The sequence below is a fragment of the Danio aesculapii genome, chromosome 4 (assembly GCF_903798145.1).
Source record: "Danio aesculapii chromosome 4, fDanAes4.1, whole genome shotgun sequence".
In the NCBI taxonomy this organism is placed as follows: domain Eukaryota; kingdom Metazoa; phylum Chordata; class Actinopteri; order Cypriniformes; family Danionidae; genus Danio; species Danio aesculapii.
The window spans coordinates 11293798-11319253 of record NC_079438.1 but is presented as its reverse complement, the minus strand read 5'-3'; the positions used below and the strand labels follow the sequence as shown (position 1 = coordinate 11319253).

Sequence of the window (25456 nt, the reverse complement as noted above, 5' to 3'; positions counted from 1 at the left end):
CTTTTTTTCTTCTCTTTCCCACAGAGTCAAATGTCATGACTTGACGTTGTAAGAAAATTAGCTGAAAAGTCCTGCGAATCCCATTGCCCTAAAAATAAACGACATCTCAGGACATTCCACTACATGGCATTCCAAGGCAATTCTTTTGATGCCCTTTCGATGCACTTGCATTAAAGCCCATGTCCATTGTTTTGTTCACATGCTTTTCCGAGTTGCTGTAGACAATGCCTTGATGTTGCGCAAATGCCTCAAAACTTGCAGTCTACAGTGCCCATTAAGATTGCCAGGGCCACTGCTACACCTTGTAAACTGTGACGCAAAGAGATTGATGCGGGGTTTTGTCAGTGTTAGTGTATCACTTGGACATGGTGCCAGAGAATTAATTACTTGAGCCTGAACGCACAGCCAAAGATTAGGTTTGTCAGAAGTGGGATTTGAACCCACGCCTCCAGGGGAGACTGCGACCTGAACGCAGCACCTTAGACTGCTCGGCCATCCTGACATGCACACTTAGCCGGAGCTGTCTCCTAGGAGCCACATCGCAGCACCATGACATGGAAGCTGGTGTTTCACAGCTTGCCCAGCTTCAGCAGTCCGCCTCGTTGGCGCAGTAGGCAGCGCGTCAGTCTCATAATCTGAAGGTCGTGAGTTCGAGCCTTACACGGGGCAAGATCGTACCTTTTGGCACACGGGAGCACTTAGGTGACTGGGCGGCATACTTTATTGCCTTCCATGCCGTTTATGCTTCCCGGGGGCAAAAAAGGCTACAGCTCCTCTGGAGGGCCACTGCTACGCTGCGTTAATTGTGGCGCAAAGAGATTGATGCGGCACTTTTTCAGTGTTTGTGTTTCTATGTGGTTGCCAAGGTGTTGCTACGTGGTTGCTAAGGTGTTGCTAGGTGGTTGCTAAGGTGTTGCTATGTGGTTGCTAGGCGGTTGCTTAGGCATTGCTATGTGGTTGCTAAGGTGTTGCTAGGTGGTTGCTAGGCGGTTGCTAAGGTGTTGCTTGGTGGTTGCTATATGGTTGCTAAGGTGTTGCTAGGCGGTTACTAAGGTGTTGCTATGTGGTTGCTAGGTGGTTGCTAAGGTGTTGCTAGGCGGTTGCTAAGGTGTTGCTATGCTATAACCTTAAGTTATAATATTATTAATCTGACTTCTTCTGTCCTGTTTTTACTGGTCATTGTTTTAACTTTAATTAAATATTCAATATTTATAAGAGTTTTAGATGTTTTTGCCAGTGATTATCAATGCCTCATGTGATTAGTGCTCTTCCTTCATTTTCAGATAAATTTCTATTTAATCAAACGTTTAAGATCTTATAAGTTTTAGATCTTTTTTCAGTAAATGATCAGCTGTTGATTGCCCTACCCTTCCAAAAATAGCCTACAGGAATCCTTCAGGATTTTAATTTTGTCTGCAGGAACCTGCTGGTATCCTGTAGGAATTATGAAATCCTGCAGGACAAAATGACAATATGTGCAGGCAATTCCTACAGGTTTTACAATCATGCATTGCTTTTTACAGGAATCCTGAATGATCTATTTTTTTTTCCTGCAGGATAGCTCCTGTAGGACACATTGACGATATGTGCAGGGATTTCTTACAGGTTTTACAATGGATCCAAGCAAGTGACAAATCCTGCAGGATTTTATAATTCCTGCTGGAGTTATTTGCTGTAATTGGAATGAAAGAAAGAAATTCTGTCACTTGCTGTTGGTAGCAATACAATATGAGTTCAGATAAACAGATAAACAATACAACAAACAAACAAAAAATAAATAAATAAAAGTATACAAATAGATTATGGGCAATTATAAAAATCTACCATTACGCTAAACCATTCAAATTATACATTTGCGTTTTACATTTTATTCCTATACTTTTTTATTTCATTTATTAAAATGTCAATCCATCTATCTATTTTAATTCAACTCCCATCTGTTTGGTTGGATGCAAAAAAAACTGCAAGACCTGTCCGTGAGGTAGACACATGTTGAACGTATGTCTGTGCATTTTATGAGTTCAACAGAGTCTATCGCTCTTTCTTTTAAAATGTTTGTTGCTGTTATCCCTGCTTCTGTCTTTTGACCTGAGCAACCTGTTTTATTCTGTGTCCATTGCCTTTTTGTGGCAGCTGGAACTGGTGCCTCTTCATTTAAGTACACTTTTTATTCCATTTTTATCCTTTATAAAGAAGCAGGTCAGTGTTATTATTAGTGTGATTGGTAAACATAATGTGTTTTCTGCAATATTAGAGTAAATTTAATTAGTAAATTATTATAAACATTTATTAAACATCTGAAATAAAATAAGATATAAATGCTAAATTGAAATTAGATAATACATTGCTGCCAATAATGTATAGGTCTATATTATACAAGTATAATAATTACAATATTTTAAGCAGGGCTCCAAACCGGTTCAAGAAATGGAAACGAAAAAAAGATCAACTTTAATCATTCTGAACAGAAACGTTTCCAGTTAACCGGTTAATAACGTTATTTTATCGTTCTCTTTATTATATGAATTTTGGAGACAAAAAGCATTAATTTAAAGCATGTGTACAAATGTGACGGTGACGCATACAACGTGAAATGCCCACGAAGCAGACGTTATAAGCGAGAGTCGTTTCTTATGTGATGAGCTTGTCTTAAAGGTTACCGAGAACCTGCTCTTTCATGTACAAAGGTATGTTTCGGTTTAAGTTATTGTTACTAAAACTTGTATTTATACTAAATGAATTATTGATTGTTGATAGTCGATTGTTTTTAGATGGGTCTCCATGAAGAAAATCCTCTTGTTAACATTTCTCTTATGACAAATCATCTGATAAATCGATCTGTAATATTGAAGGATGAGGGGCAGATCATAAACATGATAGATAAAGTTTTGCATGTTAAGATAGATATTATCAAACAACTCAAGCATTTTCCATTCGGAGAATTACAGTATTTAATAGCTTAGTCCTTATAAACAATCCATTAATAAAGTACATTATTTACTAGGCTGCTTACCCGAATATGCAATATGATTCTCATAATGATCTCAGTGAAATGAGGTAAGCGCTCGTTTTATATAAACTCTAAATATCTCCTAATAGCCTAAAATAGCCTAATTTGAGAGATTTAAAAAATAAAAGACACTTTAAAAGAAGAAACAACACGCAAATCGAAAACAAATAAAGCTGGTTGCGTGTTTCAGCACTTGCCGCTCCATACCAAGGAGTGGGGCTGTGTGTGTAGCGCCTTTAACTATATAGAGCTTTTAACAGCATATTGTCAAGGCAATAAACAGTATCAAACAGAATCATTTGGCTGTTGCCTTTCACAAGGGTGGCAACGGACTAAGTGATATATACAGCAGCCAAAAGGAAATGCGTTGGCTGGGAATTGAACGCGGGTCAACTGCTTGGAAGGCAGCTATGCTCACCACTATCTCTTGCCAGATGAGCTCAAAAAGAATGCTTTCAACCTAGGCACTCTTTGTCTTGGTTCGGTACTGAAAAACATGTCCAGCATATGGATCCCAACCATCTCAAAATGCACTGATCTACCCACATGTCATGGGACATCTTCACAAGAGTGGCGCCTGGCCATGTAATGTTACGGCAGCCAAAAGGAATACATTTGCTGGGAATATACGTAGAAGCCAGCTATGCTCACCACTATATTACCAACGCTTGTAGACATCCTCTTACAGAAGTGTAGAAAATGAAAGCTTTCGAACGATGAGTTCTTTGTGTTGGCGAAAAAAAAATGTCGAGTATGGATCCCATCTGTTTCTGACGTTGAAGTTGGATAAAGCGTTCGAAGGTACAACCTCACCCAAAAAAAGGGAGGTCGATAATTTCACTCTGCAGTGGTGGAGTGGTCATCTTCTGTCACCCAGTATTCACTGTAATGAGCTCCCCCGGTTTGAATGTCATTGCAAGGGTTGACTGGATGCAGCTCATGAAAGGACAAGCTGACATTTTGTGGAGTAAAAGCTGGGCAATGTGTAAGAATGAATGGCGTGCTTTGTTTGCTGCAAAACATGCTAATAACGTTCTCCTGTGTGATGCACTGTTCAAGTTACTGCTGATGACCAGTCGAAGACTATTGAAGAAGCAAGGATTATTAATGAAGAAAAACTGTCCAAGCCCAGTTTTCTACCCTCCTCTTGCTGTCAGCCAAGGTCTTTAGTGCCAGCACTGCAGACAATGCTGTTAGGACTGGATTACATTGCTGATCTGTGTGGGTGGAGAACGGGTTTTTGTACTCCGCAGATCCTCGTTAGTATAGTGGACAGTATCTCCACTTGTCACGCGGAAAACCGGGGTTCGATTCCCCGACGGGGAGGCCCTCCTTTGTCTTTTACTTTTTGGCTGTTGCCTTTTACAAGGTTGGCAACGGACTAAGTGATATAAAAAGCAGCCAAAAGGAAATGCGTTGGCCAGGATTTGAACCCGGGTCAACTGCTTGGAAGGCAGCTATGCTCACCACTATACCACCAATGCTTGCAGACATCTCTTGCCAGATGAGCTCAAAAAGAATGCTTTCAACCTAGGCACTCTTTGTCTTGGTTCGGCACTGAAAAACATGTCCAGCATATGGATCCCAACCATCTCAAAATGCACTGATCTACCCACATGTCATGGGACATCTTCACAAGAGTGGCGCCTGGCCATGTAATGTTACGGCAGCCAAAAGGAATACATTTGCTGGGAATATACGTAGAAGCCAGCTATGCTCACCACTATAATACCAACGCTTGTAGACATCCTCTCACAGAAGTGTAGAAAATGAAAGCTTTCGAACAAGGAGTTCTTTGTGTGGGCGAAAAAAAAAAATGTTGAGTATGGATCCCATCTCTTTCTGACGTTGAGGTTGGATAAAGCGTTCGAAGGTACAACCTCACCCAAAAAAAGGGAGGTCGATAATTTCACTCTGCAGTGGTGGAGTTGTCATCTTCTGTCACCCAGTATTTACTGTAATAAGCTCCCCCGGTTTGAATGTCATTGCAAGGGTTGACTGGATGCAGCTCATGAAAGGGCAAGCTGACATTTTGTGGAGTAAAAGCTGGGCAATGTGTAAGAATGAATGGCGTGCTTTGTTTGCTGCAAAACATGCTAATAACGTTCTCCTGTGTGATGCACTGTTCAAGTTACTGCTGATGACCAGTCGAAGACTGATGAAGAAGCAAGGATTATTAATGAAGAAAAACTGTCCAAGCCCAGTTTTCTACCCTCCTCTTGCTGTCAGCCAAGGTCTTTAGTGCCAGCACTGCAGACAATGCTGTTAGGACTGGATTACATTGCTGATCTGTGTGGGGGGAGAACGGGTTTTATTACTGCGCAGATCCTTGTTAGTACAGTGGACAGTGTTTCCGCCTGTCAGACCTGGGTTCGATTCCCCGATGGGGAGGCCCTCCTTTGTCTTTTACTCTTTGGCTGTTGCCTTTTGACAAGGGTGGCAACGGACTAAGTGATGTATACAGCAGCCAAAAGGACATGCGTTGGCCGGGAATCGAACCCGGGTCAACTGCTTGGAAGGCAGCTATGCTCAACACTATACCACCAACGCTTGAGGACGCCTCTTGCCAGAAGAGCTCAAAAAGAATGCTTTCAACCAAGGCCCTCTTTGTCTTGGTTCGGCTCTGAAAAACATGTTCAGCATATGGATCCCAATCATCTCAAAATGCACTGATCTACCCACATGTTATGGGATATCTTCACAAGAGTGGCGCCTGGCCATGTAATGTTACGGCAGAAGCCAGCTATGCTCACCACTATATTAGCAATGCTTGTAGACATCCTCTCACAGAACTGTAGAAAATGAAGGAGTTCTTTGTGTGGGCGAAAAAAAAAAAGTCGAGTCTCCCCTTTTTCATAAATATCACTGTATATTCTATTTAAAATAGGACTTAAAACATTTTTAAAAACTTTATAAAACTCAACTGGTATTCCATCTATTCCTGGACTTTTCCCATTTCTCAACTGATCAATAGCTGTTTCTATTTCTAAATCTGTTATCTCACTCTCGCACATTTCCTCGTCCTCTTTATTTAATTTTACTGTTTATTTTATCTAATAAGAAATGTTCATCATTTAAAACTACTCCATTTTCTGTAAATAATTCCTTATAAATTGTCTAGTTTCCTTTAAAATTCCCTCTTTGTCCTCTACAGTTTTCCCATCTTGTGTTTTTATACATTTGATTATAGCTGCTCTCTGTCTTGTTTTTTCTAATTCATAAAAGTATTTTGTACTTCTTTCTCCTTCTACAATGTCTTTAGCTCTGCTTCTAATAATTACTCCCTTACACTTTTCTTCTTCGATTTTCTTCAGCTTTTCCTATAATTCTATTATTTTGTCAACATTTATCCCATTTACTTTACTCATTTCTTCATCCCATTCTTTTCTAATTTGATTTTCCTTGAATTTTTTTGCCTTTTGTCTTTTTTCTGATATATTTATTGAGTATTCTTTTATTCTATTTTTCAGATTATCCCACCATAAACTTGTTTCTGTTTCAAACATTTCATCATTCACACTATTGATTATTATATTTTCTATTTCCATTTTATACATTTCTATTTTGAACAACTCAGTGTTGAGTATCCACACTCCTGCTCCTTTTTCAATCTCATTAAAATTCATCGTTATCCATAAAAAATCATGATCACTCTCACTATAGTTTTTGTAGAAAACATTGTTAACATATTGTACTTCTTTTTTCTTACATAAAAACAAGTCAATTCTACTTTGCTTTAAAATCCTATTTACAATTTGTCTTCTTGAATATTCTCTTTTCATACCATTTTGCTCTCTCCATACATCTACCAAATCACATTTCCTCATTAAATTCTGTAGTTCATTCCTTCCTCTGTCTGTTCTAAAATCCATTGAGTCATCTATATCTATTCTTTGCACGGCAACATTAAAATCTCCTAAAATAAATATGTTTTCATTCTTATCTATTAACTTATCTATTTCCTTATAAAAGTTATATTTCTCCTTTTCCTCATTTGGTGCATGTATGTTGCATACTCTAAAACTTTTCCCACTATACATAACTTTTACAATTATAATTTCTTCCATTTGTTTCTTTATAGTCTAATTCTACTTTTTCAAAAATCCCTCTTTTTATCAAAATTGCTACCCCTCTTTTCTTTTCTATATCTCCATTACTAAATATTTCCCCATTCCACAATTTTCTCATTTCATTTTTAATCTCATCTTCCCACTTTGTCTCTTGTAAACATAATATATCACACTTTTTTGTCAAACACATTAATCTTTCAAACTTTTCACATTTTGACAATCCTCTTACATTCAGTGATACCACACATACATTACTCATTAGGATAATTATTGGATAAACCAATAACCACCATTCATTCTGAGTCACTGTCACTTAAACAAATGTTTCTTGCATCTCCTTTTTCAAATTTTTTCCTTCCATTCTTTCTTTAATCTCTTCTCTTCTCATTTTCTGCCGTTGTAGAACAAGTTCAATGTTTAAGCCACTTTTAGATCTTAATTTTAAAGGGTGGTATGGCCATAAGCGAGAGCAGACGTCAAGAGTTGGCTATTTGAAAAGAGGCGCAGCACCAGGAGCCGAGCGCAGCTCAGCTTGCATTGACACAGCACTGACAGAAACAAGGCCCTTGTCCCCTCAATTGTTTACCTGTGTTTTTTTTGTCCCACCCCTCCCAAATAAGATGAATGTGAGAAAAGACACCAGCAGCAGACCTGTGACACGGGGAAGTGTATTAGATGCCAAATGAAGGAACTCAAAGAGCTTACAGCACCTGGTATTCCCAGGCGGTCTCCCATCTAAGTACTAACCAGACCGACAGAAACAAAGCCCTTGACCCCTCAATAGTTTACCTGTTTTTGTTTTTTTTTTCGGTTTCTGCTCCGGGGCACCGACAGCTCTTGCTAGGTTAAACCATCCAAGTCAGGGTACTCACTTCCCCCGAATGGAATCAGGGGAAGTGGGTACAATGACTTAGCTGGTTCCAGAGATCAGAGAGGAATTCAGAGTTTTGTTTTGTTTTTTTCGTATTTTGGGAAGTGTATCAGCTGCCAAATGATGGAATTCAAAAAGCTTTAAGCACCTGGTAATCCCAGGGGGTCTCTCATTCAAGAACTAACCAGGAATCAAACCCAGTCCACAGCAATGAGAGCACCGAATCCTAACCACTAGACCACCAGGGACGGGAGAGCAGATACTTGCCCTCAAGCCTTGCTGTGGGTCTCCACACAAGTATGCTGCAGCTGCTCTGACAAAAATAAATCCAATGCTTGTAACCTCCTCCTGGAGAGGAGAAAGTCTCAGACCCTGGATCACAGTTCTTCTATGGAGGGACTGTCACATGCTCCTATCGACACCACAACGTGCCATAATAACAAAGCACAGCATGCGTTGAATGAACTCTGTATTGACAGAGCTGTGTCCTTATTACAATCAACAAGCTAATGATGACAAGATAAGAACATAGGGCCAGTGGTGCAGTGGATAATGCGTCTGACTATGGATCAGAAGACTCTAGATTTGACTCCTGGCTTGCTTGTTTTGGTCTTTTTGCTTTGCCGACAGCCAGTGCACTGCGGGCGCCTTTTGCCCCCCACTGGAGCTGTTCAGTTCCACTCTGGAGTGAGTCAAGTTTAAGTGTCCGCCAGCACAGAGCCCGTGGGGTGCTCTCCTGGTTTCAAAGGATGCCCAAACTGCAGTTTTTTAATAACGTCTACTACAGCTACACCAACCGTAAACCCAGCCTACTTGTTGCAAAAGTCCATACAACTTAGAAGTCACCCAGCAAACTTACAGCGTAATCTCTTCCACTTTTAATTCTCTGAGCTGCAGCAATACCTAAGTGCTCTGATAAAACATGCATAAAAGAAACTATGGCTTTTAACCTCCTCTTGGAGAGAAGAGAGTCTCCGACCCTGGATCTCAGGTCTTCTATGGAGGGACTGTCAGGAATCCTGGAAGAGCATCTCATCCACACAACGTCTTGCCATAAAACAAAGCAGAATGTGTGGTGACGGTACTCCAGATTGACAGAGCCTTGTCCTTGTTTCAAACGCTAACAAGTTGCTGAACAGAGTGCCAGTGGCACAAAGGATAATGCTTATGACTATGGATCAGAGGATTCTACCTTACGGAAACCATGAGACTGTGTATGAGAGAGTGCGTAAATGTATGATTGGTACTTGTGCAAGAGGGGCAGTGAAGTGGGCTTTTTGCCCTTTCATTCCTGTACAGTTCATATATATCTTCATCGCTAGAGCTCAAATGTTGACAAGATAAGCAGACAGGGCCAGTGGTGCAATGGATAATGTGACTGACTATGGATCAGAAGGTTGTATGGTTTGACTTCTGGCTGGCTCGCTATGGTCTTTTTGTAGTCAGCCAGTGCACTGCGGTCGCCTTTCCCCTCACTGGAGCGGTTCAGTTCCACTCTGGAGTTAATCAAACTTCTGCGGCCGCCAGCAAAGAGCCCGTGGTGTGCTCCCCAGGTTTCAAAGGCTGCCCCAACTGCTGATTTTTATTAACGTCTTCTACAGCTACACCAATCGTGAACACAGCCTTCTTGTTGCAAAAGTCCCTACAACTTAGAAGTCACCCAGCCAACTTGCAGCGTAATCTCTTCCACTTGTAAGTCTCTGAGCTGCAGCAATACCTAAGTGCTCTGATAAAACATGCATAAAAGAAACTATGGCTTTTAACCTCCTCTTGGAGAGAAGAGAGTCTCCGACCCTGGATCTTAGGTCTTCTTTGGAGGGACTGTCAGGAATCCAGTAAGAGCATCTCATCCACACAACGTCTTGCCATAAAACAAAGCAGAATGTGTCATGACGGAACTCCAGGTTGACAGAGCCTTGTCCTTGTTTCAAACAATGTGCTAACAAGGTGCTGAACAGAGTGCCAGTGGCACAAAGGATAACGCTTATGACTATGGATCAGAGGATTCTAGCTTACGGAAACCATGAGACTGTGTATGAGAGAGTGCGCAAATGTATGAGTGGTACTTGTGCAAGAGGGGCAGTGAAGTGCGCATGGTCAGAAAGAACTGAAGTTTGTGCCAAGTTTGATTCCTGGTTTTCACCCAGTTGGCCTGGGTTTGACTCCTGGTCTGGGAAGCCTTGAGCATTTTTGCCACTGCCCTTTTTGCCTAGCAGTCGGACTGCAGCAACATTAAGGGGGTGGGCTTGTGTGGGAATCTCATAAGCCTTTGATAGCTCAGTTGGTAGAGCAGAGTACTGTAGGTGTGTTGTTGGCAATCCTTAGGTTACTGGTTTGACTCTGGCTTGAAGAAGGTCTTTTGCCATTTCATGCCTGTGCAGTTCACATATAAATTCATAGCTAGAGCTTAAAGTTCACCATAGAGGTGAAAAGGAAGTTCCCTGACCGGGAATCGAACCCAGGCCGCGGCGGTAAAAGTGCCGAATCCTAACCACTAGACCATCAGAAAAGGTCCTGCAGAAACTTGCCCTCAAGCCTAGCTATGGGCCTCCACGCAAGTATGCTGCAGCTGCTCTGACAAAAATAAATCTAATGCTTGTAACCTCCTCCTGGAGAGGAGAAAGTCTCAGACCCTGCATCACAGTTCTTTTAGGGAGGGACTGTCACATGCACTGCAAGAGCATCCTATCGACACCACAACTTGCCATAATAGCGAAGCACAGCATGCATTGAATGAACTCCGTGTTGACTGAGCTGTGTCCTTATTACAAGCAACACGCTAAAGATGAAAAGACTAGAAGGCAGGGCCAGTGGCGCCATGGTTAACCCGTCTGACTACGGATCAGAAGATTCTAGGTTCGACTCCTGGCTGGCTTGCTTTGGTCTTTTTGCTTTGATGTCAGCCAGTGCACTGCAGTCGCCTTTCGCCCCCACTGGAGCTGTTCAGGTCCACTGTGGAGTGAGTCGAGTTTAAGGGGCCGCAATCACAGAGCCCGTGGGGTGCTCCCCTGGTTTCAAAGGCTGCCCCAACTGCTAGATTTTTATTAACGTCTACTACATCTACACCAATCGTAAACCCAGCCTACTTGTTGCAAAAGTCCCTACCACTTAGAAGTCACCCAGCCAACTTGCAGCGTAATCTCTTCCACTTGTTAAGTCTCTGAGCTGTAGCAATACCTAAGTGCTCTGATAAAACATGCATAAAAGAAACTATGGCTTTTAACCTCCTCTTGGAGAGAAGAGAGTCTCCGACCCTGGATCTCAGGTCTTCTATGGAGGGACTGTCAGGAATCCTGTAAGAGCATCCCATCCACACAACGTCTTGCTATAAAACAAAGCAGAATGTGTGGTGACGGAACTCCAGGTTGACAGAGCCTTGTCCTTGTTTCAAACAATGTGCTAACAAGGTGCTGAACGCAGTGCCAGTGGCACAAAGGATAACGCTTATGACTATGGATCAGAGGATTCTAGCTTAGCAATCGTAAACCCAGCCTACTTGCTGCAAAAGTCCCTACCAGGCCCAACCCTGTCTTTCTTTCGAGTTCAGATGAGATCAGGCATTGCCAGAGTGGTATGGCCGTAAGCGAGAGCAGCCGTCAAGAGTTAGCTATTTAAAAATAGGCGCAGCACCAGGAGCCGAGCGCAGCTCAGCTTGCATTGACACAGCACCGACAGAAACAAGGCCCTTGTCCCCTCAATTGTTTACCTGTTTTTTGTTTTTTTTCTGTTTCTGCTCCGGGGCACCAACAGCTCTTGCTAAGTTAAACCAGCCAAGTCACTGTACCCACTTTCCCCCGAATGGAATCAGGGGAAGTGGGTACACTGACTTGGCTGGTTCCAGAGTTCAGAGAGGAATTCAGAGGGGTTTTTTTTATATTTTGGGAAGTGTATTAGCTGCCAAATGAAGGAATTTAAAAAGCTTACAGCACCTGGCATTCCCAGGCGGTCTCCCATCCAAGTACCAACCAGGCCCAACCCTGCTTTGCTTCCGAGTTCAGATGAGATATTTTAATTTTTTTTTAAATTAAAATCAAATATTTACATTTTTACAAAGAAATGATCACATCACACAAAAATCACATGATAGTTACAACACTCATTATTAGACTTCATATTTTTCCCATAACCAACTTAAGATGTTGTCCTTGTATTCAACTATTACGTTCCCTTTTACCATTATTTCTATAAATACATCCTCCTTTTCTTGTACTATAAAATAGTTGAATATCAATTTTACAGCCATCTCCATTCTGTTTTTAAACATACGCCATATATCCACTCTCTTCCCATCATCTTTAGCCATATTTCTCCTTATCCAAATCACATACTTAGCAATTGTTATACATAGATTAAAAGCATACATACCACATTCATTTTGACCAAATAAATATTTTTTTTCCCAGTTCTTTTGTTCATCCACATATTTGTCCCCTATTAACGATTTAGCAATTTTCTTAAATTTTTCCATAATTCCTCCAACTTTTCACAATAGAAGAACAAATGTAATAAACCTTCCCCTTCCTTCCTAAACACCTTACATATTATATCTTGTTCAATTGCCATTTTACACAATCTCATTTCTGTTAATATGCAATTATGTCTCAATAAATAATTACAATTTTGTAAAATTGGTTCCATATATTTCATTCTGACATTTCCCCATATTTCTTTTTCATTTAAATCCTCATATCTTTCCTTCCAGTAGTTGAATGCTATAGGTCTTATAAAAGCCTTTGATCTAAAAACAACATAAAAACTCTTAACTGTACATAAGCTCATATTGATCTTTTCTCCATTTTTTTTTTTCTTAAAATAGACCTCTGGTAATTCTTCCTTATCCCGCAACTCTTTTTTTTTTTCAATTATTTCAATCCAATCTTTTGGTATTGCTTTTTTCAAATCATGATATTGTCTTTGTAATTTTGTTTTAGAAAGAACTGAAGTTTTTGCCAAGACTGCCCTCATAAGTGGCAGCTCCCATATGGTCTAGCGGTCAGGATTCCTGGTTTTCACCCAGGCGGCCCGGGTTCGACTCCCGGTATGGGAAGCCTTGAGTATTTTTTGCCACTGCCCTTTTTTTCCAGCAGTCGGACTGCAGCAACTTTAAGGGGGTGGGCTTGTGTTGGACTCTCGTAAGCCTTCGATAGCTCAGTTGGTAGAGCGGAGGACTGTAGGTGTGTTGTTGGCAATCCTTAGGTCGCTGGTTCGACTCCGGCTCAAAGGAGGTCTTTTGCCCTTTCATGCCTGTGCATATATTTTCATAGCTCAAAAGTAAGTTCTCTGACCGGGAATCGAACCCGGGCCGCGGCGGTGAGAGCGGCGAATCCTAACCACTAGACCACCAGGGAAGGTCTTGCAGAAGCTTGCCCTCAAGTCTAGCTGTGGGCCTCCACGCAAGTATGCTGCAGCTGCTCTGACAAAAATAAATCTAATGCTTGTAACCTCCTCCTGGAGAGGAGAAAGTCTCAGACCCTGGATCACAGTTCTTCTAGGGAGGGACTGTCACATGCACTGTAAGAGCATCCTATCGACACCACAACTTGCCATAATAACGAAGGGCAGCATGTGTTGAACGAACTCCGTGTTGAATGAACTCTCTGTTGACTGAGCTGTGTCCTTATCAGACAGGGCCAGTGGCGCAATGGATAACGCGTCTGACTACGGATCAGAATATTCTAGGTTCGACTCCTGGCTGGCTCGCTCTGGTCTTTTTGCTTTGATGTCAGCCAGTGCACTGCAGTCGCCTTTCGCCCCCACTGGAACTGTTCAGGTCCACTCTGGAGTGTGTTGAGTTTAAGAGGCCGCAATCACAGAGCCCGTGGGGTGCTCCCCTGGTTTCAAAGGCTGCCCCAACCGCTAGATTTTTATTAACGTCTACTACAGCTACACCAATCGTAAACCCAGCCTACTTGTTGCAAAAGTCCCTACCACTTAGAAGTCACCCAGCCAACTTGCAGCGTAATCTCTTCCACTTGTAAGTCTCTGAGCTGTAGCAATACCTAAGTGCTCTGATAAAACATGCATAAAAGAAACTATGGCTTTTAACCTCCTCTTGGAGAGAAGAGAGTCTCCGACCCTGGATCTCAGGGGTTCTATGGAGGGACTGTCAGGAATCCTGTAAGAGCATCCCATCCACACAACGTCTTGCTATAAAACAAAGCAGAATGTGTGGTGATGGAACTCCAGGTTGACAGAGCCTTGTCCTTGTTTCAAACAATGTGCTAACAAGGTGCTGAACGGAGTGCCAGTGGCACAAAGGATAACGCTTATGACTATGGATCAAAGGATTCTAGCTTAGCAATCGTAAACCCAGCCTACTTGCTGCAAAAGTCCCTACCAGGCCCAACCCTGTCTTTCTTTCGAGTTCAGATGAGATCAGGCATTGCCAGAGTGGTATGGCCGTAAGCGAGAGCAGCCGTCAAGAGTTAGCTATTTAAAAATAGGCGCAGCACCAGGAGCCGAGCGCAGCTCAGCTTGCATTGACACAGCACCGACAGAAACAAGGCCCTTGTCTCCTCAATTGTTTACCTGTTTTTTTTTTTTTTTCTGTTTCTGCTCCGGGGCACCGACAGCTCTTGCTAAGTTAAACCAGCCAAGTCACTGTATCTACTTTACCCCGAATGGAATCAGGGGAAGTGGGTACACTGACTTGGCTGGTTCCAGAGTTCAGAGAGGAATTCAGAGGTTTTTTTTTTAATATATTTTGGGAAGTGTATTAGCTGCCAAATGAAGGAATTTAAAAAGCTTACAGCACCTGGTATTCCCAGGCGGTCTCCCATCCAAGTACCAACCAGGCCCAACCCTGCTTTGCTTCCGAGTTCAGATGAGATATTTTAATTTTTTTTAAATTAAAATCAAATATTTACATTTTTACAAAGAAATGATCACATCACACAAAAATCACATGATAGTTACAACACTCATTATTAGACTTCATATTTTTCCCATAACCAACTTAAGATGTTGTCCTTGTATTCAACTATTACGTTCCCTTTTACCATTATTTCTATAAATACATCCTCCTTTTCTTGTACTATAAAATAGTTGAATATCAATTTTACAGCCATCTCCATTCTGTTTTTAAACATACGCCATATATCCACTCTCTTCCCATCATGTTTAGCCATATTTCTCCTTATCCAAATCACATACTTAGCAATTGTTATACATAGATTAAAAGCATACATACCACATTCATTTTGACCAAATAAACGAAAACGGTTTTCTAAAAAAAAAAGAAAAAAAAAAAAAAAAAAGGTTAAGAATATTATTTTATTACAAAGTTTTGCAGGCTCTAGAGTGCCCTGATTTCTTAATGGTGTAACTAAAAATTCTATTCGAGGGGTAAAATTAAATGAATTTTCGATAAGTATCGTTAATAAAATATTTATAATATGAACTTGCTTTGTTATATCTTTACCTGCTTTGCGCACTTATGCGTGCTCTCTCACCAGCAGCAGTTGATTGACACACATTGCTTAAAGGCGCTACACACACAGCCCCACACCTTGGTATGGAGCGGCAAGTGCTGAAACACGCAACCAGTTTTATTTGTTGTCGATTTGCGTGTTGTTCCTTTTTTAAAGTGTCTTTTATTTTTTAAATCTCTCAAATTAGGCTCTTTTAGGTTATTAGGAGATATTAGTTCAATTATGCACCGTAGGCCATTGACCAACACCCCCTGCATACAGTTTAGGCTACACACTGCAGGTCTACAGTTCTGATGTGTTATGAATTGTTTTAGTTTTTATTGTAAAATATACATTATAATCCAGTACAAAGTAAAATAATATTTATTAATGGCCATTGGCAGCGTATAGCCGTTAAGCTTAAATAGTCGAAGTGTGTTTTTATTAATATTAAAACAAATTACAAAATAGCCAACTTATGATTTTTTTTCGTTTCCGTGTATTTTTATCAAACAAAAAATGCTATTGTATTTTGGTTTGAATTTTATTAGAAATGTAATATTTAGGCAACACTACTTCTACATAACTGTAACACTGGGAGCGACAGAGACAACTGTGGTTTAGGATCCACGTGCAGGTTTATTCAAACTCAGGGAGGCAATGGTCAACACAGGTGCAAACAGATGTATGAAGGCAGTCCAGAATCGTAGTTAAACACAGGCGAGAGGTCGATAGACAGGCGGCAGACAAGGAGAAAGGGAAACCAGGCAAAGATAAAACACGGCGAAACTAGACTAGGAAACCGCGTTGTAGTGTCACTATACAGATAACAAGACTCGGCAAAGGCAGGGAGTGTGTGTTGTTTAAATAGTGTGTGTAATCAGTCTCTGACAATCCTCAGCTGGTGCAAATGTAATCAGTCAAAATGAGGAAGCATGTGTGTTTGTGAACGGAGTGCATGTATGAAAATGTAGTCCATGAATGGCGGATTTGTAGTCCATAGGTTATTGTGAGGGTGAGTGCTTACCAGCGACCTCTGGTGGTTAGAGATCGCTGGTAATCATGACAATAACATTGGCTCTGATTGCGTTTTACAGATATCCTAGATAGACTTTTGGCTGAAAAACATTACCTGTTCATTTCAGTGCTGTATTTTGACATTTCACAAGGGCTTCAGCTGGTACCGGCCTCAATTTCGCGACTTGATGTTTATGTGGTGTCTACATATCGATGTCTGGATGACAGCGAGAGCGAGATGAGATGAAACCTCAGATTCAATGTGCAGCTGCACAGTTTCTGCATATTTTGACTATAGGCTCATCTAAATTTAAATATTGTCGAAATATTGCTAGACAGACAAAGTAAATTTTGATTTTGGAAGAGAGCTGCTTCAGTAATGAAAGACACAGTTGGTGGACACACACACACGCACGCACACACACACAGGATACACTTATAGGCCTATTCATTATTGATTTATTTACATTAAACGCACAGTAATTAAATTTAAAAAAGAAAGGCATAACTTCAGAAAAAGTGCTCACTGCTGTTTTCGCGATTTCTGTGGTTGTTTTGTTTCTCTGCCATTTGCTTGTCAGTGGAGCGGCATTGCTGGATTACTTTTGTTTTAATCAGAGATTAAGATTAGGACTTCATTCATTCATTTTCTTTTCGGCTTAGTCCCTTTATCAATCTGGGCTCACCACAGCGGAATGAACCGCCAACTTATCCAGCACGTTTTTACGCAGCAGATGCCCTTCCAGCTGCAACCCATCTCTGGGAAACATCTATACACACTCATTCACTACAGACAATTTAGCCTACCCCATTCACCTGCACCGCAGGTTTTTGGACTGTGGGGGAAACCGGAGCACCTGGAGGGAACCCACGTGAACGCAGGGAGAACATGCAAACTCCACACAGAAACACCAACTGACCCAACCGAGGCTCAAACCAGCAACTTTCTTGCTGTGAGGCGACAGCACTACCTACTGCGGCTTCTGCGTCACCCCAAGATTAGGCCTACTGTATATAGCCAATTTCAGTTATTTAGCGTAATGTATAATTATTTAGTTCAATCAGTGTAATTTATAAATATATAAATTATTTAGTGCTTTTTGGATTTAGGCATAGGCCGAGAATTAAACTTAATATTACTTGTAAATACAAAAGATTATACGGTTTAGTTTAGTTTTTTATGGTACTGTATTGCATGTTGAATGTTACAATTACAAAGATTTTTATTAAACAAGTGCACTACCACAAGATATTTTTGTAGGTGTAAAAATATAAAATATTAATTCTCATATTCTTGCCTTATTTATCTTTAATGTAAATATAAAACACTATGCAATGCGTGGTTTACCTAAGAAAAAAAGGCGCAGCAAGGCAAAAAGTTAGTCTAGTGCCCTGTATTGGATAGATTAAGTGATAGATTGTGTGTGCATTTTATTAACATTGACACTACTTTTACGATTGATTAAACTAGGGATGCTAACGATTATTCGATTGATTTATTGTCGGTAACCCTTCAAACCCAATAGACCTCATCGATGACTGATTAAGCATGGGTAATTAAGTTATGCTTTGCGCTGTGAGACGCGTCCCCGGTTTCACACATTACATAATCAAGTGTGTGCAGTTTACGTTACCTTATGGAGTCGTGCACTCTCTTGATTGTGTATATTGGGGACACATAAAACCCTGTTATGCACAGATCTCGTTTATGTCCGCTGGTGCTGCCGTTAATCTGCAGGTCAAGTAATCAAAAAGTAGGCTACATGACGTTTAATTATGGGCAGGTTAATAAGACCAAACACTGGTTGTGCAAACTTTAACTACTCCCTCTAAAATATTAGTGTTTCAAGCTATATTATCTTTTATAGACTGGCATAGGCCTAAATAGGCATCACGGTCAGACATTTAGAGTTTATATAAAACGAGCGCTTACCTCATTTCACTGAGATCATTATGAGGATCATATTGCATATTCGGGTAAGCAGCCTAGTAAATAATGTACTTTATTAATGGATTGTTTATAAGGACTAAGCTATTAAATACTGTAATTCTCCGAATGGAAAATGCTTGGGTTGTTTGATAATATCTATCATATCATGCAAAACTTTATCTATCATGTTTATGATCTGCCCCTCATCCTTCAATATTACAGATTGATTTATCAGATGATTTGTCATAAGAGAAATGTTAACAAGAGGATTTTCTTCATGGAGACCCATCTAAAAACAATCGACAATCAACAATCAATAATTCATTTAGTATAAATACAAGTTTTAGTAACAATAACTTAAACCGAAACATACCTTTGTACATGAAAGAGCAGGTTGTCTGTAAACTTTAAGACAAGCTCATCGCATAAGAAACGACTCTCGCTTATGACGTCCGCTTCGCGGGCATTTCACGTTGTATGCGTCACCGTCGCATTTGTACACATGCTTTAAATTAATGCTTTTTGTCTCCCAAATTCATATAATAAAGAGAACGATAAAATAACGTTATTAACCGGTTAACTGTAAACGTTTCTCTTCAGAATGATTAAAGTTGATCTTTTTTTTTCATTTCTGTTCCTGAAAAATGTCATTCGTTTCCGTTTTTCGTTACTGTTCCTTGAACCGGTTTGGAGCCCTGCTTAAAATATTGTAATTATTATACTTGTATAATATAGACCTATACATTATTGGCAGCAATGTATTATCTAATTTCCATTTTGCATTTATATCTTATTTTATTTCAAATGTTTAATAAATGTTTATAATAATTTACTAATTAAATTTACTCTAATATTGCAGAAAACACATTATGTTTACCAATCACACTAACAATAACACTAACCTGCTTCTTTATAAAGGATAAAAATGGAATAAAAAGTGTACTTAAACGAAGAGGCACCAGTTCCAGCTGCCACAAAATAATATATATAGAATAATATAGGTTGCTCAAGTCAAAAAGACAGAGAAGCAGGGATAACAGCAACAAACATTTTAAAAGAAAGAGCGATAGACTCTGTTGAACTCATAAAATGCACAGACATACGTTCAACATGTGTCTACCTCACGGACAGGTCTTACAGTTGTTGTTTTTTTTTTTTTTGCATCCAACAAAACAGATGGGAGTTGAATTAAAATAGATAGACGGATTGACATTTTAATGAATGAAATAAAAAAGTATAGGAATAAAATGTAAAACGCAAATGTATAATTTGAATGGTTTAGAGTATTGGTTGATTTTTATAATTGTCTATACTCTATTTGTATACTTTTATTTATTTATGTATTTATTTTTTGTTTGTTTGTTGTATTGTTTATCTGTTAGAACTCATATTAAATTGCTACCAACAGCAAGTGACAGAATGTCTTTCTTTCATTCCAATTACAGCAAATAACTCCTGCAAGTCCTGCAGGAATTATAAAATCCTGCAGGATTTGTCACTTGCTTGGATCCATTGTAAAACCTGTAAGAAATTCCTGCACATATCGTCAATGTGTCCTCCAGGACTTTATCATTCCTGCAGGACAGCAGGTATCCTGCAGGGAAAACAAATAGATCATTCAGGATTCCTGTAAAAAGTACTCCATGATTATAAATCCTGTAGGAATTGCCTGCAAATATTTTCATTTATTGATTTCATAATAGATTTTCATGATAGCAGCAGGTTCCTGCAGAAGAAATGAAAATTCTGCAGGATTCCTGCAGGCTATTTTTGTAAGGGTAGGACAATCAACAGCTGATCATTTCCTGAAAGAAGATCTAAAACTTATGATTAAATAGAGATTTATCTGAAAATGAAGGAAGAGCACTAATCACATGAGGCATTGATAATCACTGGCAAAAACATCTGAAACTCTTATAAATATTGAATATTTAATTAAAGTTAAAACAATGACCAGTAAAAACAGGACAGAATTCAGATTAATAATATTATAACTTAAGGACACATAAGACTCAATAATACATTCATTATGAGTAAATTGAATACAGATAAATGTTACATATAAAAAGAAATATACAGCACAATCTAATAAACTGAAACTGAAAAAAAAAAAACATGGAAAGAATAAACTCAACTCAAAATATGCAGGAACTGAAATACCTTAGGTATTTTAGGAGTCGATCAGCAGAAGAAACTCAAACAGGTTTAGAACAAGTAGAGGATGAGTAAATAACAAATTGTAATTTGTATGTGAACTACCCCTTTAATGCTTCTGTAAGTAAAGGTAAATTAAATATTATTACTGAAGATATTGCTAAAGAATGGCAGGAAATGTGGAACACAGATAATAAGAGACAACATGTGAAAAAAAGAAACCCTATATAAGCTTATGAAGTTGTAGAAATAGAAAAAAGAGGTCATAATTATGAGGATGAGATTTGGACTCAGATATTAATAGGAAGTAATGTGTTTTAAAAGGTTTGTGTGTGTGTGTGAGAGAGATAGAGAGAGAGCGCGCAGATATAGTGTAAAGTGAAAAACACGGAAGAAATGTATCCATAAGTCATGACTGCAACAGTAAGTGGCAAAAAAGCAAACAAAAAAGACTTTTATTTTGGCGTAGTGAGTGACGTCATCAGGCGGCGCCGCTTCAGCGCTGTGATTCAACTGGAGAAAGGTTTGTGTTTTAAAACATTTTCAGATATAAACCGATTTAAATTTAAAGTTCTAAAGTTTTAGGTTTTATATACGATGCTAAATTATGTTCCTGTTGTTGGAAATATTATTTAAACCCTTTATACAACGTAGTACTATTTTATTCTCAGTAACTGAGGGCTATTGTTTGAATAAAGTAACAAAAAGTGTGTAATAAGTGTTTTAAAGAAACATTTTACCTGATTTCTTTTTGTTAATTACTCTCATATAAAGAAACTGTTGACGCAAGTGTTGAAGAGAAGTTATTTTGTTTCTGTTCATTGTTTTATTTATTTTAAACAGGACATTTTTATTGCTTTGTTCATTTTAAACAGGATAAAGTGTCCAAACACAGAAAAACTCCTGCTGAAGCGACTGATCTCCACACTGTTATAAAGATGGCGTTTATTAAAGAGGAGAGTGAAGATGTGAAGATTGAAGAAACATTCACAGTCAAACAGGAAGATCTGCAGGAACAAACAGGTTAGTTTTCATTCTCAAAGACCAACTCAGTCATTTGATCCTCATTCAGATATATTTTAATAAGAAGAATACTAAATTAAATCCATCTTGCAGCCCTGAGTGTGCTGCCTAGTTCTCCTAAATGGACATAAGCACTCATTGAAAGACAGGAATGAGTTTATTTCGTCACTTGTTCTCATGTCTTTTGTCATTATTTTATGTATTATTAGTCTCCCATTTTCTCTACCTTCTTAAGGTTATTGCTTTTCTTGTTCTCCTACTGTTTGTAAAGCATCCTTGAGCACTGGCGCTATATAAAATAAATAAAAACAATACATTTAAAAAAAGTTTAACTGAGCTGAGGATATTTGGCCTACAGTATTCTCATAGAAGATATCTGCTATTACAGTGATGTTGGCTTAGTACTTTCCATTTGCATATGTCACGTTGATCACAATTACAACTTCTTTATGGGTTTAAACTTGTTTCTAGTAGTTGTTACTAGTTCTCACAGATAGTATCTAGAATTACATCATTATTATAATAACTAATTACCAGGGCTATTGTGTTTAAACAGGGTTTCTGCGGGGTCTTAAAATGTCGTAAATTCCAAAATCAAAAATTTAGGCCTTAAAAAGTCTTAAATTGAATGAAATATTGTGTTGTAGGTCTTAAATCTTTTTTAAACAAGTCTTCATTTTCCTTTGTTCATGTTTTGCTATCCAATCTGGCCAAAGCCCATGCAATCACCAACAATCCATCTCAATAAAACTTTTTATTCAAAAAGGTCATTTTAACTCTATTCACTATAACTCTATAACTATTTTAAGGTTATTTATCATAATGGTTTAATTATTTTCCTTACAATAACATTTGTTTAAACGTGCTCCATGTATTTACTGCTGAGGACCTGGACAGATTATTGTGCATAGATTTAGTTTATTATAGTTTTTAAAACTTTTAAAACATTTGTTCATTTTTTATTATTTTTATGAAGGTTATTTTGGAAAAAAAAGTGTATGGATACAAGTAAAGCTTGCTTGTTTTTACTCAATATTTAAAATCTTTTGCTAAGAAATATCTAATATATATATATATTTTTTATTTATTAATTTATTACTGTATTATTAAATGTATTAAATTATAATTTTTTAGATAGGGCTAATTAAAATCTAATTCCATCTGGGCCATTTAAAAAATTCCTTTAGGCCTTTATGAGTCTAAAATTTCATTCATAATGGTCTTAAAAAGTCTTGCATTTAACTTGGTAAAACCTGCAGAAACCCTGGTTTAAAGTATGTCAGAAAACTTGGATGGCCCCAATTGTTGAATGAAATGGACACTAAAATAATTAATAATTATAAAACATTGTACAGTATTCTAAACTATATGATGATGTTGTGGGACGACATGAAGCAAAACAAACAAATTATAGTGGAACAATAACGTTTAGCATTGCACTACAACTGGCCAACAAACTAGTCTAAAAATGACTTTTGCTGCTTAAGAAATGGATTACAGCATGCTGATGATATGCAAACATTTGAGTGTAAAGTTCCGCAGTATTGACCATATTCTTCACGTACCAGCAGGCGCTGCCATTGGAATCTTTTTGCTTGAGACTTTTTTTAATAAATTGCCTACATTTCAGTCTCACAAAGAAAAATATACTTGAGAACTAGAAATAACATCAACGAACATGTACTATAGTCAATCAAATCGCCCTTTAGCGCATCAATAGCTTATAGGACTGCACTGTTATCACGCGCCAGAGCTGTCTCTTTTTTTTAGGTGCTGCTTGCACTTCCGGGTTAGCATTAGCATGGAGGCTAGTAGCGGATTCCACTTCTCTACAGTTGCTTCGGCCTTTATTCATCCTGATTCAAGTCGAATTACGCTCAACAGCTAGACTCCGACACCTAAACGCTTATTTCCAGTATATGTAGGTTTAAGATAATAGTATTTAGGATAAGAGCAATATTAAACGAAATTTTAAGTTTCATGTGAGTACCTCAACAGTTTGCGTCTTTACATGGCGTCGCTCCAACCGGAAGTCCAAAACAAACAATATAACAATAATCACAATGACACGCAAAAACGCACATGAAAGTGAAAGGAAAAAATGCAAATGATTTCAGGCCAGCAGATTCATCAGATTTGAAAACGGGGAAAAAAATAATGATAATAATAGTACGGGGAGGAAACAAAACAAGAGAAATAAAATAATAATTTGGGCAATGAAAACAAAAACTTTTGCTTCTTACCCACGGATCGGAGGGGTCAAGGGACATGAGAGGGGAATGGCGAATGTGGTTTCCCCGCACTTCAACAGTTCAGTCAACTTCTCTTTCTTCCGCACTCCACATAATGCTGCCCTCTTCACATCTCCTGCTCCTCCTTTATACTCTCACCCATTTCCTTTTTGCCGTCCTCTGAGTGGAGACAAATTAAACAATGTTGATTGTCGTCACAGAAAACACCAACAATAACAAATGCATGATTATAAAATGGATGAAATTGACCCAACAGCACACAAGGGGAAAGGTGCACACTCCATCCTTCATGCAAATGCTGTACCTGTCTCCACTCTCTTCCTAACAAAGTGGACAAACTACTTCTACTCGCATGCAAAAACAAGAACTCTTAACAACTCTGCTGCACTGTGTTTCATGGAAACCTGGCTAAACGAAGCCATTCCGGACAGCGCATTACACCTACCGGACTTTCAGCTGTACAGAGCAGATCGCGATACGGAGTCAATGGGCAAAACGCGCGGCTGTGGGACATGCTTTTACATCAACAGAAGGTTGTTTACGGATGTAACTGTGTTAAAGAAGACGTACTGTCCTAATGTGGAAGTGCTTTTCATTAACTGTAAGCCGTTTTATTCACCGCGAGAGTTTTCCTCGTTCATTCTCGTCTGTGTTTACATTTCACCGCAAGCACACGTGAGTACTGCACTGCAACAGCTGGCTGATCTGATCACAGAGACAGAACAGCAACATCCTGACTCTTTTTTTTTATCATTCTTGGTGACTTTAATCAGGCAAAACTTACACATGAGCTGCCTAAATTCAAACAGCACATTACATGCCCCACCAGAGGCAATAACATTTTGGACCATTGCTACACCACAATAAAGGATGCATATCGCTCTGTCGCCAGAGCAGCTCTAGGACTCTCCGATCACTGCCTGGTTCATCTTATTCTAACTTACAGGCAAAAACTTAAAACTACTAAGCCAGTATTAAGGACTGTTAAAAGATGAACTAACAACACAGAGAAGGTCTTACTCCCTACACAGCCATTAACACCACATCAACACAGTCCGGACCATCTCCCTACACAGCCATCAACACCTCCAGCCATCTTCCTCTCCCCCTGCACTTCAGATCAGTGAGAAGGAAAGCACCAGGCCCAGACAGTGTTTCACCAGCCTGTCTGAGAACCTGCGCTGACCAGCTGGCTCCCATTTTCTCACAGATCGTCAACAGATCACTGGAACAGCGCAAGGTTCCATCCTGCCTTAAGCGTTCCACTATCATCCAATTCCGAAGAAGCCAAAGATTACAGGGTTCAGTGACTACAGACCTGTTGCCTTAACATCTGTGGCCATGACGTCATTTGAAAGACTGGACTGGACCCCCTGCAGTTTGCCTATAGAGCTAACCGGTCTGTGGATGATGCAGTCAACATGGGACCGCATTATACCCAACAACATCTGGACAAACCAGGGAACTACACAAGGATCCTGTTTGTGGACTTCAGTTCTGCCTTTAACACCATCGTCCCATCACTGCTCGAGTACAAACTGACCCAGCTCTCTGTTCCTAGCTCTGTCTGTCAATGGATCACCAGCTTTCTGACAGATAGACAACAGCTAGTCAGAATGGGCAAAATCACATCTGACAGACGCACCATCAGCACTGGTGCCCCCCCAAGGATATGTTCTCTCTCTACTGCTCTTCTCCCTGTACACCAACGACTGCACCG

General features: G+C 39.3%; 2 protein-coding genes and 8 non-coding genes across 11 annotated transcripts in view; 6 read left to right on the top strand and 4 right to left on the bottom strand.

Moving 5' to 3' along the window:
• Positions 1-25456, top strand: part of LOC130222040 (NACHT, LRR and PYD domains-containing protein 12-like) — a 417646-nt gene that overhangs the window by 102890 nt on the left and 289300 nt on the right. The window lies entirely within an intron of this gene.
• trnal-cag (transfer RNA leucine (anticodon CAG)) lies at positions 420-502 on the bottom strand. Its single transcript has one exon. It is a non-coding gene; the product is annotated as a tRNA-Leu (tRNA).
• Positions 597-669, top strand: trnam-cau (transfer RNA methionine (anticodon CAU)). The gene has a single exon. It is a non-coding gene; the product is annotated as a tRNA-Met (tRNA).
• Positions 4423-4494, bottom strand: trnag-ucc (transfer RNA glycine (anticodon UCC)). Its single transcript has one exon. It is a non-coding gene; the product is annotated as a tRNA-Gly (tRNA).
• On the bottom strand, positions 5489-5560 carry trnag-ucc (transfer RNA glycine (anticodon UCC)). Its single transcript has one exon. It is a non-coding gene; the product is annotated as a tRNA-Gly (tRNA).
• trnae-uuc (transfer RNA glutamic acid (anticodon UUC)) lies at positions 12927-12998 on the top strand. Its single transcript has one exon. It is a non-coding gene; the product is annotated as a tRNA-Glu (tRNA).
• Positions 13089-13175, top strand: trnay-gua (transfer RNA tyrosine (anticodon GUA)). The gene is given in 2 exon segments: positions 13089-13125; positions 13140-13175. It is a non-coding gene; the product is annotated as a tRNA-Tyr (tRNA).
• Positions 13228-13299, bottom strand: trnae-cuc (transfer RNA glutamic acid (anticodon CUC)). The gene has a single exon. It is a non-coding gene; the product is annotated as a tRNA-Glu (tRNA).
• Positions 13579-13651, top strand: trnar-acg (transfer RNA arginine (anticodon ACG)). Its single transcript has one exon. It is a non-coding gene; the product is annotated as a tRNA-Arg (tRNA).
• LOC130222140 (gastrula zinc finger protein XlCGF8.2DB-like) overlaps positions 20938-25456 on the top strand; it is a 197884-nt gene continuing 193365 nt past the window's right edge. The window contains exons 1-2 of the mRNA XM_056454768.1: positions 20938-20984; positions 21337-21484. Of these exons, the coding sequence (XP_056310743.1) occupies positions 21400-21484 (85 nt within the window). The 5' untranslated portion in view covers positions 20938-20984; positions 21337-21399. The remainder of the gene's footprint in view (positions 20985-21336; positions 21485-25456) is intronic.